General features: G+C 28.8%; 1 protein-coding gene across 2 annotated transcripts in view; it reads left to right on the top strand.

Annotated features, from left to right (window-relative positions):
- The window catches only part of LOC129960218 (chloride channel protein 2-like), a 119,757-nt gene that overhangs the window by 94,172 nt on the left and 7,685 nt on the right, over window positions 1-17,900 (top strand). For both annotated transcript variants that reach the window (XM_056073461.1, XM_056073460.1), the window contains 9 exons: window positions 659-743; window positions 1,450-1,599; window positions 1,680-1,749; window positions 1,842-1,952; window positions 3,581-3,678; window positions 6,168-6,283; window positions 6,560-6,696; window positions 12,305-12,498; window positions 13,879-14,002. In XM_056073461.1, the coding sequence (XP_055929436.1) occupies window positions 659-743; window positions 1,450-1,599; window positions 1,680-1,749; window positions 1,842-1,952; window positions 3,581-3,678; window positions 6,168-6,283; window positions 6,560-6,696; window positions 12,305-12,498; window positions 13,879-14,002 (1,085 nt within the window). The remainder of the gene's footprint in view (window positions 1-658; window positions 744-1,449; window positions 1,600-1,679; window positions 1,750-1,841; window positions 1,953-3,580; window positions 3,679-6,167; window positions 6,284-6,559; window positions 6,697-12,304; window positions 12,499-13,878; window positions 14,003-17,900) is intronic.

Consider the following 17,900-nt stretch of genomic DNA (forward strand, 5'->3'; position numbering starts at 1 on the left):
TTCATTACTTCGAGATTTTTTAAATTTTAAAGAGCAGAAGAGTATGAGCTTTTTGTATTGTACAATAGTTATAATTATTTGCCTGTCATTAATATCAGTCATTTTCTTTTATGGAGATGCATATCAGCATCTCTGGAATTTAAATTTATGACTCAGAAACTTACAAAAATGAAACAATTTTCAGATCTATTTATATCAATTGAATAATTTATTATACCATCATACTATTGATTGTCCATAGAAATTGCATAGAAATATATAAAGAAAATCGTTAACGTATGGAGAGTATTAATGATAGCAATAGTGCGAGATCTAAAAACTTATGATCTTGTTCAGAATTGTAATTACCTTTCAGCATTTCTACTGTTACATGATCTATATTGGTTTCTAATCTGAAAGTTGATTTGAGAAGATTCGCTTGACAAATGTTACACTTCTTCAGGTTTTTTTAAACAATAATTTTATTTACATAATTTTTCATTTAATCAATAATTTTCAGGCAGTACTAGAAGTTGTATACTTTATTATTCCTTAATATTGATTCTATTTTATCAAAAAATAATTTAATAAGATTTTGTAATTTTTTTTTCACTAAAATTATTGTTCATGAATATTATATTTGTAATTGATGCATTTGAACATATTTTCTTTGTTACAGTCGTTTTATGTATCCTGCTGTCATTACAATTGTTATATCTAGCTTGACTTTTCCTTTAGGATTAGGACAATTTATGGCTGCAGAAGTAAGTTATCATTGAAGATTGAATTTTACTTTCTAAAGTATTGTGTCAAATGTTGAATTCACATGTGGCATTTTATCTATTTGTAATATATCTGATTTCGTAATTATAAAAATTGGCAATTTATTTAATAAATTTGTAAAAGTAAGTTACATTTTTCAGAAATTACAAAAGCAAAATTTCACTCTATTTTAACTTTATGCTACTGACTGTTAATATTTATGTTATAGACCAAATAAAAAAATTAATAATTTTTATGCATGATAAGTGTTTTTTTAATCTCACTTTTTCTTTTTAATTTTTTACTTTAGTTAAGCTTCTTTAAATTTATTTTTAAATGTACATATATTTTTCTACGGTTTGTATATATAGTAAATTACGCGATTTGAAATTTATGGAGTTACTGCTAATGAGTTCTTTTCCTTTTCTTTAATTGATTTGATGATTTTCGTTCCCTTTGCGGCTAAAAGAGCACACAAAAATAATATTTTTTTCAAAATAAGTTCATAATTTGCAAATTGTAGCACGCTAAATCATTTAACATTTTTGTTATTTTAATATCTACTTTTTTTTTTCTCTTACTGAATTTACAATCATTGCATTTAGATTATAATATAATTTTGCAATTCTTGCATCTTTGATATAAATTGTTCTTTGTATGTGCATTTACTTTGTGGTAAAACCTATTCATATTATTTCTTTTTGTTAGCTTACAAATCATGAAGTGATGAATGAATTGTTTAGTAATATTACCTGGTCCGGGACTGACCTGGAGGTGGATGATAAAATCATCGTCAGCCATTGGATAACACCTTATACAAATATATACATTAATCTTGCGATATTTATTGTTATGAATGTAAGTTTAATTTTTTGTGTGTTTTCCAGTTCATTTCCCCCATTTTCCATGCAACTTTTGACTATTTAAATGTATTTCAGTTTGTTACAACTACTGTATGTGCTACCCTACCAGTTCCTGCTGGTGTTTTCATTCCCGTCTTCCGCATTGGTAACGTACAGATTATTTTCCATACATTATTTTAAAATATTTTATCGGAATTTTGAGATTTGACTTTAAGCCTGCTACGGTGTTAATTTTAGGTGCTGCGTTTGGGCGTTTAGTTGGAGAATGCATGGCGGCTTGGTTTCCTGAGGGCATACGTATGGGTGATAACATTTTCAAAATTTTGCCTGGAGGCTATGCAGTCGTAGGTAAGTTTCTTTGTAAGAGTCTGAAAATTTGATACTGTATTGATTTGCTGAATATAAATTGCTACTTAAAACGCTTTTTTGCTTGTGTTGAATTGAATTATGCACCTTTCTTTAAAAAAACTAATTTTATCCAGTTAGTATAATTACAGCAAATATGCATTTACTTTAAAGAATAAAATTTAATTTCTTTGAAATATTTCTTGCTTTAAACATGCGTCTATGATATGCTACGTGTAATCATAAATACCTTTATTTTCAGTTGTTAGAACATTTTATATTATGAATTACTGTTAAACAAAATATTCTAATAGTTGTTCATAGAAAACACGAGTGAAGCATGGAATTTATTATGTCTAAGTTATGCCTTTTAAAGTGCTATAAAGAAAAGCCTGCCTATTTTACACAACTTAATTTTTTTGCGTATTTATGATGGGATTGTGTCTTGTTGAATTATGCTTTCTTCATGCTGTATTTCTTTCATCAAAATATTTTTTATTTGTGTATATTGATTGTAATAATGGTATTATGAATGGTGGCTTGTCTATTCGGGATGTAGGCCTGCAGCGTTCGCTAAAATCATTTGAAAAACATGTATTTTTTCTCAGTATTTGCTAATTTATTCGATGTTATACTGAAATTCTGGTGAGCTAACACAGAAACTGATCATTTTCTAAGGACTCAAAAAACGTAATTTAAATACGAAATTTGTTTGTTGCTCCACAGAAGTCCAAAGCATAGTCATATTCCGAAAAATTAATATCGCATTTTTCTGGGAAATTAGAATGATGCATAACGTCGTTTAGTGCACTTTTGTCAGAATGCCTGTAAAAAAAGGGATGGGATTTTTCGTCTATATGCTGATCGCTCTAGAATGTTTTTACCGCTGAATGGTACTCAGTTAATTAGTACGTTTTTTGTTTTCATCTATTTAAATATTTCTCTAGTTTTATTTTATTTGTTATTTAGCAAATAACTTTAATACTTGAAAACAGAGCTCCCGACTTTATATATATCGTAATTTTGTGCTTGTTTCTTTGATTATGAATCAGTTAAGACGACTGGCAATAATCATTATCCATGTGAAAGAGCAAAAGTGCATATGAGATCTTTTTTTAGGCTTTTGAAGTAATGCTAAAAGGCTGGAAAAGGGGGAGGAGAATAGGGAATATTTAGTAGTTTTATTTCTGTTGCTTGAAGATAACTTTCTTTTTCTTCTCCTTTTTACTGCTTTTGATATTACTTCGATAAATAGACAAAAAATAATTGCTTTTGTAATTCATTTGAAGTGCAGTCAATTCATCATCGGATTGTAAAAGAATTTCTACTAAGCAAAATGTTTTTTTGGATGTGCGTGTTTATATTTCAACCCATAAGAATAGTGTTCTACAGCTTTGTTTGTTTTTGAACTGACTATTTACCATGAAGTTTTCCACGCAAATATTTATTTCTTCTTTAAAGTATTTTATCTTTAATTTTATGTGTTTATTCTTACATTTTTCCATGAATTATTTTCAAATTAAAAAGGAATTGTATTAATATAAGCAGGAATTAAAACTCCAAATATGTTAGTTAATGTTATATTCATAATAATAATTTATTTACCTTTCTCTTCTCTTTTGAAATTTTAGGAGCTGCTGCTTTGTCAGGAAGTGCAACTCACACAGTGTCCACATCTGTCATTGTATTTGAGTTAACTGGGCAGATGTCTCATATTTTGCCAGTGATAGTAAGAAAGTGTTTAATTAGCTGTCGATATTATCTTAACTGAGTACATATTTCATTGTAAAATATGTTTAATAATTTGTGTATCTTGCTTGATTATATACCTGGTTTTATACCTCAATTAGCAGTAAACAAGTTTAATTTTGCAAGGACATTTTCATAGAATTTTAGGTAAATAAAACTATCTGAAATTCTATAGATTGTAATGAGTGTTATTAGCCCAGAGAACATAAATTCATTAAAAATTGTAAAATAAGACAAAATTACAAAACTGCAGTAATTAAAATTTATTTATTCTAGTTTCATAAATAAAACTTGAATCTGATTCAATAGCTGTATGAATAGAAATTCATCTGGCCTTATTATTAATTGTTGGGAGAGAAAATGCAAGGAGATTTTCTAGATATTTTTAAATCATTAGTAAATAGATTTGAAACTTAAGAATAACAAGAAATATTGCTTTCAGTACATTTTCTAATTCTTAAGTTTAATTAATATTAAACCTATAAATAACAACATAAAGACATTTTTTTAACTAATGATTTCATTCAATGCTGGCATAATTTTCAGGCATAAAACTTTCTTTTGTTATACTGCATAACACTCGTTCAAAATTCTACATCATGTTATAAAACTATAACTTCATTCTAAAACAAAACAGTTTTGTTGTAGTATTCTTGTATCTTTCTTATAGTATTCTTCATTTTACATTGCATTTTTTTCGTTATTTACATTCACTATTTACAGATCAATTTTTGTTTCAGTTATATATTTACTGAGAAATTGAGACACTTTTATACATCTCTTAGTTCTACAAAAATTTCTATTGAATCATCTTGTTATCCCCATCTTATTAGTAAATTAATTGATTATAAACAAGTTTTAAAGACATTCAAAAATTAATGTAGCAGTAATGACGTACAAAATCTACTTCATCTGCTAACTGTTGGTGTTAAGAAATAAGCATTTGATTAATTATTCAATATGGTATGATTCTTAAGAACAAAGGCAATTTTTTTTATTTTCTGTTGCTAAAGAAAATTTCACCAGAACAAAAGACTTACTATGATTGGTTTCAAGGCTGCATTCCCAAAAGTTAATGGCAATATTACTCTGTCTCCCAAAAGCAAAAAAGAAGAAAGAAAAAAAGTTTTTGAATTGTCTCTAAATCATATATCTTGACCGTAGGGTTAAAAAAATGTTTGATGTCTTCTTTGGATTCTAAATTTTTAAATTCCAATGAAATAAATTCTTATTAATGTACAAGGTGATTAAGAAAAACCTGTCCCGATATATGAAACCGTAACTGTCATACGGTTCACAGGAACGAGTTAAAAGTTTGTTCAAGTTATTTTAACGTATGCGCTCAAGAATCGTATGAAAAACAACAGTTAAGCTCTAGCAGTTACGACTACAGTGACAAAATTTTCAAATGGTAACACCAACTATTTTTTTTTTAAATTTTTAATGTGTTCCCCATAGCAAAAAACCATGAATAGCGTTGGAACGGTATCTGTAGCACGAAAATCATCAGCGTAGACAGACTAAGAAAATAAAGAGAAAACAACCAATAACAGCATAGAAGCACAGAAAGCAAAACTTTTTATTGTGTTTCCCAAATTTTCTATTCGACTTACCTCAACCACTATAGCACTTTACTTGCGGCAGATGGTGCCTTAGAGCCAAAGCACGTGCCATGTCTAAAAGAATCTGTTGAACTTCACGTCTCTGTTATTATCTTCTCTCAAACTGTCAGTAAACTGGACAAACATCAAAGCACCCCAGAAAACCACAAGAGAGGATTAAGGGGGTAACTCGTGCCTCGCCTGAAGAATCACTGGTCGTTGGAACACGGCTTAAGCCCTATTTTGACGACCTGTGCCCATCATGAATCTGGTACACTTTTCCCTCTTTCTCCTGGTTTTCTGGGGATCTTTGATGTCTGCTCATTTTAATTTTTTCTCTGTAACCGTAACTGTTAGAGCTTAACTGTTGTTTATCATATGATTTCTGAACGTATACCTCAAAATATCTTGAACCAAAATTTTATTCCGTTCCTGTGAATGGTATGATAGTTACGATCTTATATATCGGGATATTTTTTTGTTATTATTTATGGTATGGCATCTCAGCATTCTTTCTAGCCTTTAGTAGTTCACTCAATTTTTTATACATTATTTTTTTCTGTGTGCATTTAAGGAGGCTTATTGTTGAATACAAATTTTTGCTAATTCACTGGTATGGATGTAAAGTATAAAGATAATATATATGTATAATTTGATGTGATATGTGAATTGATGAATTTTTAATAGTATGTTAATTATATTATGAAGCATTTATTCTCCTTGGTTTTTCTATATATCCAGTTTGAAATGCATGCGCTGAAACATTGAATTTTTTGAAATTTGTTAATTAATAACTGTTTATTAATTCTTGTGATTTACTGTAATATTTAATGAATGTATAAGTAATGTTGCTATTTTACATTTATAGATAGCTGTATTAATTGCAAATGCTGTTGCTCAATCACTTCAGCCATCCATATATGATAGCATTATTCAAATAAAAAAACTTCCATATTTACCTTCTATCATATCCACATCATCACAGTAAGTTGACATCTGTACTATTCGTATAAATTACGTTTTTGTAATTAAAGTAATATTCTGGCATTATTTATTATATGTAATCAAAAATGTTTGTTTCTCATGCAGAATGTCTTGACATTATTTCTGAATTTAAAATTATGTCAGTACTAGTTTAAGAGCATCGCTTAACGATTCTATAATTTCTGTGTTAAATGAATCTCGTTCTTTTAGATCGTATATTAAAATATGTTTTACTGTCTTAATTTTTATTTCTCAGAGTAATCTTTTGTTTTGTAGAGCTCACAATGTATATGTCGAAGACATAATGGTTAGAGATATTGTATACATATGGGAAGGAGCAACATATCGAGAAATTAAGTCTATACTTAAAAGTAATAAGAGGCTTCAGTCATTTCCTTTGGTGGAATCATCAGGTAAGAATTACTTATTTCATATATTGATAAATTACCTGGAATAGTCTGGAATATTCGATATTCCGAATCATCCTGACTACTTTGAAACTGTTTTCGTTTATTTAAAAATTCAGAATGAGACTTAGTTCGAACAAGGAGCATTTAAAATAAAAGTTATGTTAAAGTAAATATTAACAGAGCATGAAATTGTCCACTTTTTTTGCGTATTAAGAATATGTCAGCATTTTAATTAAAAATTCAGTTTCATGTTTCTATAACAAATTAATAAATTAGGAGCTTACAATTTTAAAATATTTTAAATTTTTTTGGTAGTTTAATAGTTTTAATAGTTTAATTTTAAATAATTAATTTTAATTGTTTTAATAGTTTAATTTTAAATAATAGTTTAATTTTTTTATAGTTTAATTTTAAATTACAATTATTAAATATTGTACATGTGTGTGTGTGTGTGTTTGCTAATTTTTCCAACATTTTATGACACAATAGAAATAAAAATATTTAATTTTGATCCTTTTGTTTAGTGTTAAATTTATTAACATGCATGCAAAAGATCTTGTTCTTTGATTTATGCCCAAATTTAAATATTTTGCCATTTAAAAATTTTTAAACTCTAATTTTGCAATTTTTCTTCGTATTAAAATTTACTTTTTAATGATAAATATATGTGTAAATTGCGTAGAATACCTTTTTATTTTCATAACAAAAAGTTTAGGTTAATAACTATTTTATATTTTTAAAATATAAATAAAAGTCCAAAATTTTATTTTAATGTTAGAAGTTCAAAATTTTATTAGTTCATAATTTAGAAACAAATAGACCTAAACTAATAAAATTTGGTTTCCAGGAAGAACTTTTGATGTAGTTTTGAAATTTGATGAGAAAATTCGGTGTTGCTGTTGGAAATTTTGAATTTTTTAATTTAATACATAGACGGCCCCTTATAAAATTTTTAATTCAAAACGTTTTAAGAATATGTTACTTCCTTTCAGTTGACACCTTTTCAATGATTGCACGATGAAGAATGCCAAAATGAAGCTGAATGGCACGACTTTTTTTTTTTCTCCGCGACTATATGTAGATATTTTTTTAAAGTATTTTTCGAGTGAAAATTTTTTATAAAGAGTAATCAGTTGTTATTGATTATTAGATGAAAAAAATGATGAATGTTTCAGATCTTTAAAAAATTGTATTTTGATTGTTTTCACTGAGTGGGCATTGAATACTGAAAGAGAAAGTACATCTATTTTTGTGCTGGATTTGAATATTGTTCAGATGTCTTCAAGCTGGAAAACACAGTATCAGTTGACATTTTACAGCCAGATTTATGATAAACTTGGTAGGATTTGTGGCTGTAATGAAAATATTCAACATTTTTTTTCATTTTTACTTTATCGTGGAAATGTAGCATGGTTGTTTATGGTATGAATGATTTACATCTTTATCCGGAAAAAAAGACTTGCGAAAATTCTGAAACATTAACAAAATACAGTAGATATCGCAACAAATTTCAGAATTGTTTTTGAAATTAAAAAATTTTGATAAAATTTGAGTAAAGTAGCATTTTTTAAAAATGCAATTTCTAGATAAATAATTTTTGCATTACTGTTTATTTCTGAAATAATAAGCCGCCAATTATACAGGTAGTTTACAGAAAGCTGAATTTCAGACATTTCGACTACGATTCAAGCATAGCTCAAAAAGAGTAAGAAAGATGAAATTCGTATTTTTACATCTTAGACTGTGTTTACATTTTTCTACTAATAATAAAGATGAACGTGTTCGTGTATTGGCGCATTATAAGACTAACCAAATGAACTATAGCTGCCAAAATTAGCGCATATATACCTTTTAGGAAGAGAAGGAGTGTCTTCTTAAAAATTTTAATTAGAATTTTAACATTTTCATTGTCTGTACGATTATAACCGTCATTCGCATATTAACTGCATCACAAATACAGTTGACACATATACCCATCAATAAAAAAAAATTACAAAAATTCGGATTTTTTTAGTTGCCAGTCCACTAAAATACTAGTTTATGTATATTTAGAAGAAAAAAATCACTTTAACTCAGAAAATAAAAAAATGGCATTGCTAGTTTTACATACATTTTAAAAGTGTCTTTAAATGTGTTAATTACTTAAAAATTAAGCTAAATTTTGGCGTTTCCCTCGATAACTTTCAAAAATCTTATTGCAGAAAAGTAAATTTTACACCATTACGATATTTAAAATTTTTTCCTTTTAATCATACCAATTTAATAACTGTATAAATTTTTCTCGCGTTTTTGTGATTTTAAAAAAATATGTTTTGCCTCCTTTCCGAAAATAGTTTACATTGTTGCTCTGAAACCCAAATAGTTTTCATAATTTCATCAAATATTTAATCGCGTGACTTTCTTTCATCCTTGAAAATTAAAGAAGAATCATCTGTGTATTAAGAAATATGTGCAGTTTACAAAACGAATAAAAATATGAAGTTACAATATCGCAAAATTTAGATAATAGATGAAAAATACATTTACGTGTTTACAATGATACGCTATCATCAGAATGGTCTCTACGAGAAAAAATTTATGTAAAGAATGAACCGAGCACGTGCAATTAAAATAATATAGCTTTATTGTCTGATAGTTTGGCAGAATCATGGATATGAAGTAATATCTAAATGATTTAACTTAAATAAAAACAATATCCCCTGCGAACCAGCTGATCGTCAAAGGCGACAAATATAATAATAAAAATTGCCAGATTTATAATATGCAACTTTTAAAAAAATTAAAGGCAGATGGCATTGATTTTTTCCAATGCTGTGAGTTCCTTACATCTGTTTCCACATTTTGAGTTATGATAATACAACTCAAAGGTAAAGTCACAACCCAAGTTTTCAAGAATTTTAACAGTTTATTCTTTTACTATTCTGGTGTTTAAAGCTCAGAATTGGTGAGTTAACGTATTGTATCAGTAAATATATGATTCTCGATCTTGTCCCTAATTGATAAATCTCAAATTGTATCTTCACCTTTACCTGTTGCAATTACAGAAGGATAATATGAATCTGTGGTGAACCCAAGTCCTTCAAAAAATTGATTGTTGATTCAAAAGTTGTATGATTTATTTATTGAAATCTTGTCTTTCTCGCATACGCAGTCCTTCCTGTTTTCTAAAATTCTACTTAACATTTCAATATCAATTACTCCTCGAAAACTTTAAATTCGTGGTGTGGTATACGAAAATAAATTCTTATTTCGTCATTCATGCTAAACACGTTAATATAAAAAGAAACAGAACTGAATTGACAAAATACATAAAAGCTCATTATTTGCATTGTCATATTGCTCTTATATTGAAAATCCAACCAAATATTATAAGTCCCGCAAATTTGTTTATTCAAGTGCTGTTTGTCATGGATAACAAGTGGTGTACATTAGTTGGACAATTTGATATTGATGATTTCTCTTAATCAAAATATGCAAACTGTACATAGACATATGAATCAAAATAAAAAAATTATTCAGCTTGGATTCAAGAAAAAAGAACACAGAAATCAAAGGCAACAGAAATATATGCTATGTTTAAGCATGTTCAAGATAATTAAGGTAAGCAAATCCACAGAAGCAATTGAACGGTTTGCTCAAATCGATACAGTTGTTAATAGTATGTCCTGTACTCCATTTAAAATATCAGTTTCAACTCTTACTGATGACAAAATTGGTAATTTTACATATCCACCTAAAAAGAGAAAATGTGACCAAAGTGTTGCCAATATTCAGTCAAATGAAATACAATGTAATTCCAAGTGACCGATTTTAATTAACATCTTAATAATTCAAATGAAATATTTGTCCCGGACATTCGATCCATTCTGATGGCATTTTGGACAATGAATATAATTTTGACCATCACTTCCAAACAAATTTAGTTGGATTTATCGCTCCAAAGGATAGTCTCTAGATATAATCTTTGATTGTCCACGTTTCGTGCTTCTAGTGAATTTCAATCGAATTTCCCTATTATTTGCTTGGCCGCGAAGTCTTTTTAGAGGGACATGTGCACACAATCCAGCGGCATCCAGACGACGACGTCTTATGGTGTCCTTGTTCACTGCCGGTCTATGTTTGGTGGCCATCTCCTTGCATATGTGAACTATGTTCTTGCTTGGGTCAGCAACAGACTTCCTCGGATTAACGCATCTTGGCGTTGAATCATTTTTCTTTGCAGACCGCGGGCATCTTTCACATCCTTCTACTTCTTTACTATGGCCAATGGTTGATTTGAAAGTTCCAAATTTGCTGGCGGTAGTAGAATATGAAAATTTCCCCCTGTTTATTAAGTAATTAGTAGACAATGCTCATTTTGTCCCTCTTCATACTAATAATTATACAAATAATGTGAAGATTTTCTCGTAGGAATTGAATTCTAATGATTTAATGATTAAACAAATGAGTTTCGCATATTACAACCCGGATGAATGGGTTTTGTTTTATATATGAATAATCGTATATTTTAGAACCATCAGAATGCATGCCTATTTAAAGCTAGTTTGTATATATGCGCAAAGTTATTGAAACTTATTTGCATACAACGCCTATAGAAAGAAAATAACGGAAATGCAATTTAAAAACTAAGAATAGGATTCGATCCCACATCATCTGCGTGGAATTCTTTTGTTCTAGCTACTGAACTAGTTGAGCGCGTGGGCATGTGTGAAAGTATTACAAGCATTGAAGTGAAATATTGAGTTTTATCAGATCGTCTCAAAACTTCCACTTTCAACTTTTTAAATTCACGTTTGGTATTTTTTAAATTAACTGTTTTCACGTATATTATTAAGAAATTTTGCTTACAGAAAAAGTTAGGTCTGAAAAGCGTTTTAAAAATCGTTTTTAAAACTTGTTCCAGCTACTGTATCAATAGCAAAATGCTTAAACGCTGAAATCTGAATATGTCATCATTATTCAAACATAAATTCTAAGGAAATACTGCGCATTTACCCTCCCCCTCACCTTTTATTTTGACTCTCTTTTCGCAATATATAACTTTTTCAGAATATTTTTTAAGATCATATTTAAGTTGGTTTTCTTGAAACCACATTTTTGTATTGTGTAGAGGAATAATATCCATTTACCATTAACTCTGAGAAAAATGTTTTTTACAGTGAAATACTAAGTAAACTAAGCTGCGTAACATATTTACGTTTTTTAAATCTGATGTTAGTGAATTATTGTGTATTGTGTAATTTTTTTTAATGTTCGTTTCACATTTATTAATTGCTTAGCTAATTAATTGTGAAAATTAATTATAATTTCCAAACTGTACCTTTTCTTAACCATAAATTTGTAGTTATAAATCAAGTTTTCATTTGCAAAAGTCAGCTTATTATCTGTTTATTTATCATAATATAATAACTTACTAAGAAATATAATTTTCTTTTAAATTCAAGTTTTTAGAAAAGTTACAAATTATAGTTATAGTGCAAATTAAATTATGGTATTATTTATGAAATAAAAAAACAAGTTTACTATCATTTGTTTTGTTTGTGGTGAATTCTTCAGTAATCATCTTGATTTACAATTAAAAGCCACGATATACTTTATTTATATATTTTAGAGTCTATGATACTTTTGGGATCAGTGCAACGAATGGAATTGATGCGTTTATTAGAAAGGCACCTTGGACGTGAACGTAGACTTGAAGAAGTCGCTAGACGAAAATCTGTAGACGAAGGTACTTATAAAGCAGCACAAGAGCAACAGAGGAGGATGTCAAGATTTGAAGTTATTCCAGTTGCTGGTCTTGCTCGTGTATGTTAAAGTTACATTAGTGAGAGTAATGCTTAACTATTACAGAATATATTTGCTTTTGACGTGTGTGTTTGACATTTGCTAGTGCTATTTATGATTTTTAATTTTTTAATGATAATTTTTGGATATGCTTTCTTATCCAAGTGGCAGTTTGTTTTTCATGTCTTGCTGCAGATATTTAATTTTTTATATATTCTAAACCATGAAAAAATCGCAATAATTCATGAATTTACTTTCCGTGTAGAATTTCATTTCCATTTAATTTTTGATAGTCGATTGAAAAGTAAAAGACCTACAGTTAATTACCTTTCATTATATTGATAGCATAAATTGTCTGATTTAAAATCTCATTCAATAATATTTTATTTTAAGTTCTTATCAGCAAAAATTAAATGGCGTTTCAAAGAAATTACCATTAAGAACAATAATCTTTTTTTTCCCCTTTACTTTCGTAAGTGCTGTTTTTGATCTTTCATTGTAAGATGATGATATGTATAATTGTTTGTATGAAATTGAGTGGAACCCTGTCATATCACTTATAGATACTACAGAAATGCTGTAGAATCCTTCACCTTCAGTACTTAATTTGGTTTGCTTGAAGGCATTGTTATATTACAAGATAGGAATGTTTATAAGAGATAGCTTTGTTCAATACTTTTGCAAAGATTGAACTCTGGACATAAATTTTTTTACAGCCTAGGAGGCATAAAAAATAACTTCGCTTGTTAAATAAGATCTTTGTGTATCAAAGAATTTAATATTTTGTAATTAAAAGTTAATGTTTATAGGATTTCAGAAATGTTTAGAAACTTAATTTTGTCAAGTCTCCTTGTATTACTTCATATTCGAATTGCACTCCCTAAACGCACTTAATATATAGTTTCTGGTTATCACTAAACAAACATCGTAAATCGTTGACATCTGCTGTTTGAGTAATAATCAGATTGAATGTATCCACTTTCTAATGATTAGTTAACCATGTTATAAATTATTTATGTAATTGAAATGAGTAGATCAGTCAATCACTTATTTTTCTATATCTTACTGACCATGGAAATACTTTTATTTTTATATTTAAGTCAACAGAAGTAAACGAAAGTCCCTTATCTGCTTTCATTTTTTCTCGTGTCAACGTTAATCGGACGTTATAGTTTGTTTCCATGTTTTATTTGAAGCATAACACTTTGTTTCCATAATAAGCATTTCAATTCATGAAATTCGTCTTCTTTCGAGAAATGTAAAATTTTTTTATATGAATTGTATGATGCAAAATTTAATAACTTGTTTGACATGCTTATATGAACACAGAACTGAAAATTCTAAACTCTTTCAGAAATGTTCAAAATCAATGACATTTCAATTTTGGGAATTTTTTTTCAGCCTTCTTCTAGAGGATCGCCTCCACCATCTCCAACAATGACACCAACATCCCCTAAAAAGAGCATATTGAAGCATTCTCCTTTACATTCCCCTTATTCAACAATTACATCGAGCATTGCTCATGGTACGAATACTTTTGTTAAGTTCATATCAGGCTTTTCATTTATATTTGCTTTTATAAACTTAATTATGAATTGTTATTGTTTTTTCTTTGCATCATAACTTAGTTTTGCTTATGTGTATTTGTTAATAGTAAAAATAAGCATTTTTCATAAGCGTGTATGAATAATAATTTTGACTTGTAATGTAGAAATTAAGCAAACTAATTAGGCATATTTTCAAAAAAAAAAAAAAAAATCTTCTACTTATATGTCACAAAATAATGTTTCATTTTGAAAAACTTAATGACATTTCGTTTTGATAAAAAAAAATAAAAATTCTTTTATGAATTTTTGCATTAAACTTACTTTAAAGAATTAAAAATTACCTACTTGGCTGAATTGAGGCCATAGAAATGGGATTTCTTTTATTCTATTATTATTTAACATTCTGCTTTCAGATGTAGTGATAAAGATTCACTAGGAAAAATGAAAATAACTTGTTTTCTCACGGATTTTTAAATAGCTATCCCAGTTTTGTTGTAGAATGTATATAAAAATTAAAGTCTGATGTGGGGTATCATTTTAAATTCACATATTAATTGTGAAAACAAATAAAACAATAATGTATCTGTTGCATATAGTGAAGAACTATCATTGAAAATTATTCCATCGAAAAATTCTACAAACAGAGTCTTTTATGAAGAACATGCACAATTTTAATTTTTTAAATATATTTTAGCATTATTTAATTCTAAGGATTATTTGTAATAAAGTAATTTTTCAAGAAAGAGGATGGTCATACACACAGATTAGTACACGGTTGGGCTGACTGTTTCAGGGTACAGACTAGTTCTAATTTTTTGAAGGTGTTGTGGTCCACCAAAGGGCGTAGGTGTGGTGAGTTAAAAAAAAAAGTTCTACAATATTTATTATGACTTATAATAAATACAGAATATGTACTTACCTACATAACTACAAACATAATGATAATAGCAAAATACAAATATAATAATTATAGTCGTCAGTATTCCATAAATGTTTCTTTTAGTATGCGCGTTTTAGTTCTTAGTAAAGGTGATCACCCCAAAATCGACCGGTGGTCCACCGGTCGATCGCGATCAACTTAATGCCTATCCCTGGATTAGTATTGTGGTGAATAGCATATAAGCTAGTAACAGCTCTTCTACCCGAACAGCGGTTTTGGTAAAATGGTTTAGTTACTGGACTGCTAACCACAAGGTCCCAGGTTCTATCCTAGCACATTCACCTATCGCTTCATTGGTGACTCGGACGTGAGTCAGATTTCCTAAGCATCTAGTTACTGATTATATTGTATAAATGCAACTTGTATTTTATTATTATATATTTTTATATATTCATGTGAATTTTGCATACATTATTGTTCTCAATATTCTTGCATATAAAATTCTTCTCAATACATTGCATATATTATTTTTATTCATTTTGCATATCCTACCCATATCTCTAAGTTGTACCTATGCCAATTTCGCAATGTATGTAATTGTTTCTCATACACCACATTGGCATTGTATCCTACTTTGTATATATGTTATCGTGACTTTGTCACTGGGGGCATACTCTGTAGCGATCGTTCTAATTCTCTCAGAGAAAGCGCGCCAAAGTTTGATGTGCGTTTCATCTCCATTAATCATAAAATGGCCTTGAACGCGCAGCATGACTCAGTTTCCCGCCTCTCGGGGAGCGCAGAAAAATAGAACCAGAGTTGCTCTGAAGGACAGAGCGTGCGATGGTGTTGTGTGTCTAATAAAGATATATTTTTGATGTAACCGAAGAGTGATTGCTTCCAAACCCTTTCATGGAGTCAGATTATGACAAATAACATTATGGATTAATCAATCCTCTTCAGTTTAGTTACTGGACTGCTAACCACAAGGTCCCAGGTTCTATACTAGCGCATTCACCTATCGCATCAATATATGGCACAAAGCATTGGATAATTTCAGTAGAAAAAAAGTCTTGTTATCCCATTCATATAGTACCATTATTTAAACTTGTAAATTTAAAAGGAGGAATTCATAATTTTGCCTGCATAAACGATTAACGATACGTGTTAACCATTGTGGCAGATTTTCAGGGACTTGTAGTGTCTACCCTATTAGCACAAGGGGATGTACAATATCTCTACATTTCCCCCTATTCTGAATACTGTTCAATAATGATAAGACATTTTAATTATGTGGTTGGCATTTTATGGGAATAGGATAAAGTAGTAGTTAAGAAAGAGCGATTGATGAATGAATATGATTTTTCTCTTTCAGTTTGCAATAATTTTCATGAAATTTTATGCAATTCTCATAAAATAGGATTTGAAATGTTTAAGTATATGGTGGTTTAAAAATAAAAAAGTAAAGTGCGTGATGACAAATGACTTATTTAAAAAAAATTCGAAATTTTAAAATTTATTCATGATATCAGTCAGTATTTTGCATTAGTTAAACTGTATGTGATTTCTTCTCTCTACTTTGTTAAAAACAGTTAATTTTCTAATTTCTTGAGGGGAAAACATAAAATAAGAACAGGAAATTCGGCTATCATGGATAATTAAAGATAATTTGAAGTATCTGTTGGACCTGAAAGTTTAGAGCTGGGTATTAATTGTATAATTGGTGGAATACGTGCTATGAAATTCTTTGTGTGTGTACATGTTTTTTCCCCCCTTCGAATCTATGGTTTTTCCTTATTTAAATTTTTTTTTTTTCGGAAGAGGAGAATTTTTCTTTGAAAAATAATTTTAAAAAAATAAGGCTTTTTATTAGAAGCTAATTTGAAGGTAATTTTGATTTAAGGCCTGCATGCAAATGAAAATCAATAGTTTTATTATATTGCCATTGCATCTTTCTTTTTTGTTTTTTTGTAAAACATTTAGGTATCTTTCATTCTTCTTTCACGTGACTCTTTTAACCTATTGAAATGAAATGAAATGAAATTTTATCAATTCATTTTCTATTGAGTTCATTAGAGTTTACTACAATTAACTTTAAGATAAATTTGTGTTTTTACTATATAAAATAAATACGTGTAACAGAAACAGGTTTTATTATCACCCACTTGGGCAAATTTTATATAGCTTACTATCCAAATATTTCACAGCTAATTTTACAGGCCAGCAGTCTCTTTGGAGATTTACTGCTCCTCCACGACGGTAGCGATCGGTATGTCGAAATTATCCCTTGCCCGTCTAAACACGTGAAATATTCAGAATTTAGTATATTAAAGAGCAATAACATGTCGTTGCAAAAATTATGCACATCTCCTGAAAGTATTTATAAGATATCTTATTCATTTGTATTCATGATGTAATAGGCACAACAATGAAACTTCATAAGAAAATGAAAATTTGTAACTTTTTCTCTTTTTATTTAAACGACATTTTTGTTTTTAAACTTTAAATATGGTTATGACTTCTCAACTCTACACTTCACTATAATTTAAGAAAAGCAGTTTTCAATATTATTTGTGCTAATCGATATAAATAAATATAAAAATTATTGAATGTAACTATACACCATTTTTACTTATGTATTTGAGCAGATAATTTTCATGTTTCTATGTATGCAATAGAAGTAAATAGTATATTTTAATGATCATTGTTAATTAATTTTATTTTCATCCAAGTAATTTGCTTTTGTTTTGAGACATTGTTTAATGAGATAATTATCAAATCTAATCTAGAATGAGCTTTCTCTGTTTTGAAAATGTTAAAATGAGTTGAATCTTGGGTTCAGGGGGATCCTCTCCCTCCTCTTTACAATGTTAGTCGGCAATAAGGAGAAAAGATAAACGGCATGCTGTAAAACAGATCTCGTACTCAGTCGCTTTTTCTTCAAGATTTCTGATTTTTCTGTGTAGATGCGAATGCTGGCTCAAAGTAAACAAATG

Source organism: Argiope bruennichi, chromosome X2, assembly GCF_947563725.1.
Source record: "Argiope bruennichi chromosome X2, qqArgBrue1.1, whole genome shotgun sequence".
Lineage (NCBI taxonomy): Eukaryota > Metazoa > Arthropoda > Arachnida > Araneae > Araneidae > Argiope > Argiope bruennichi.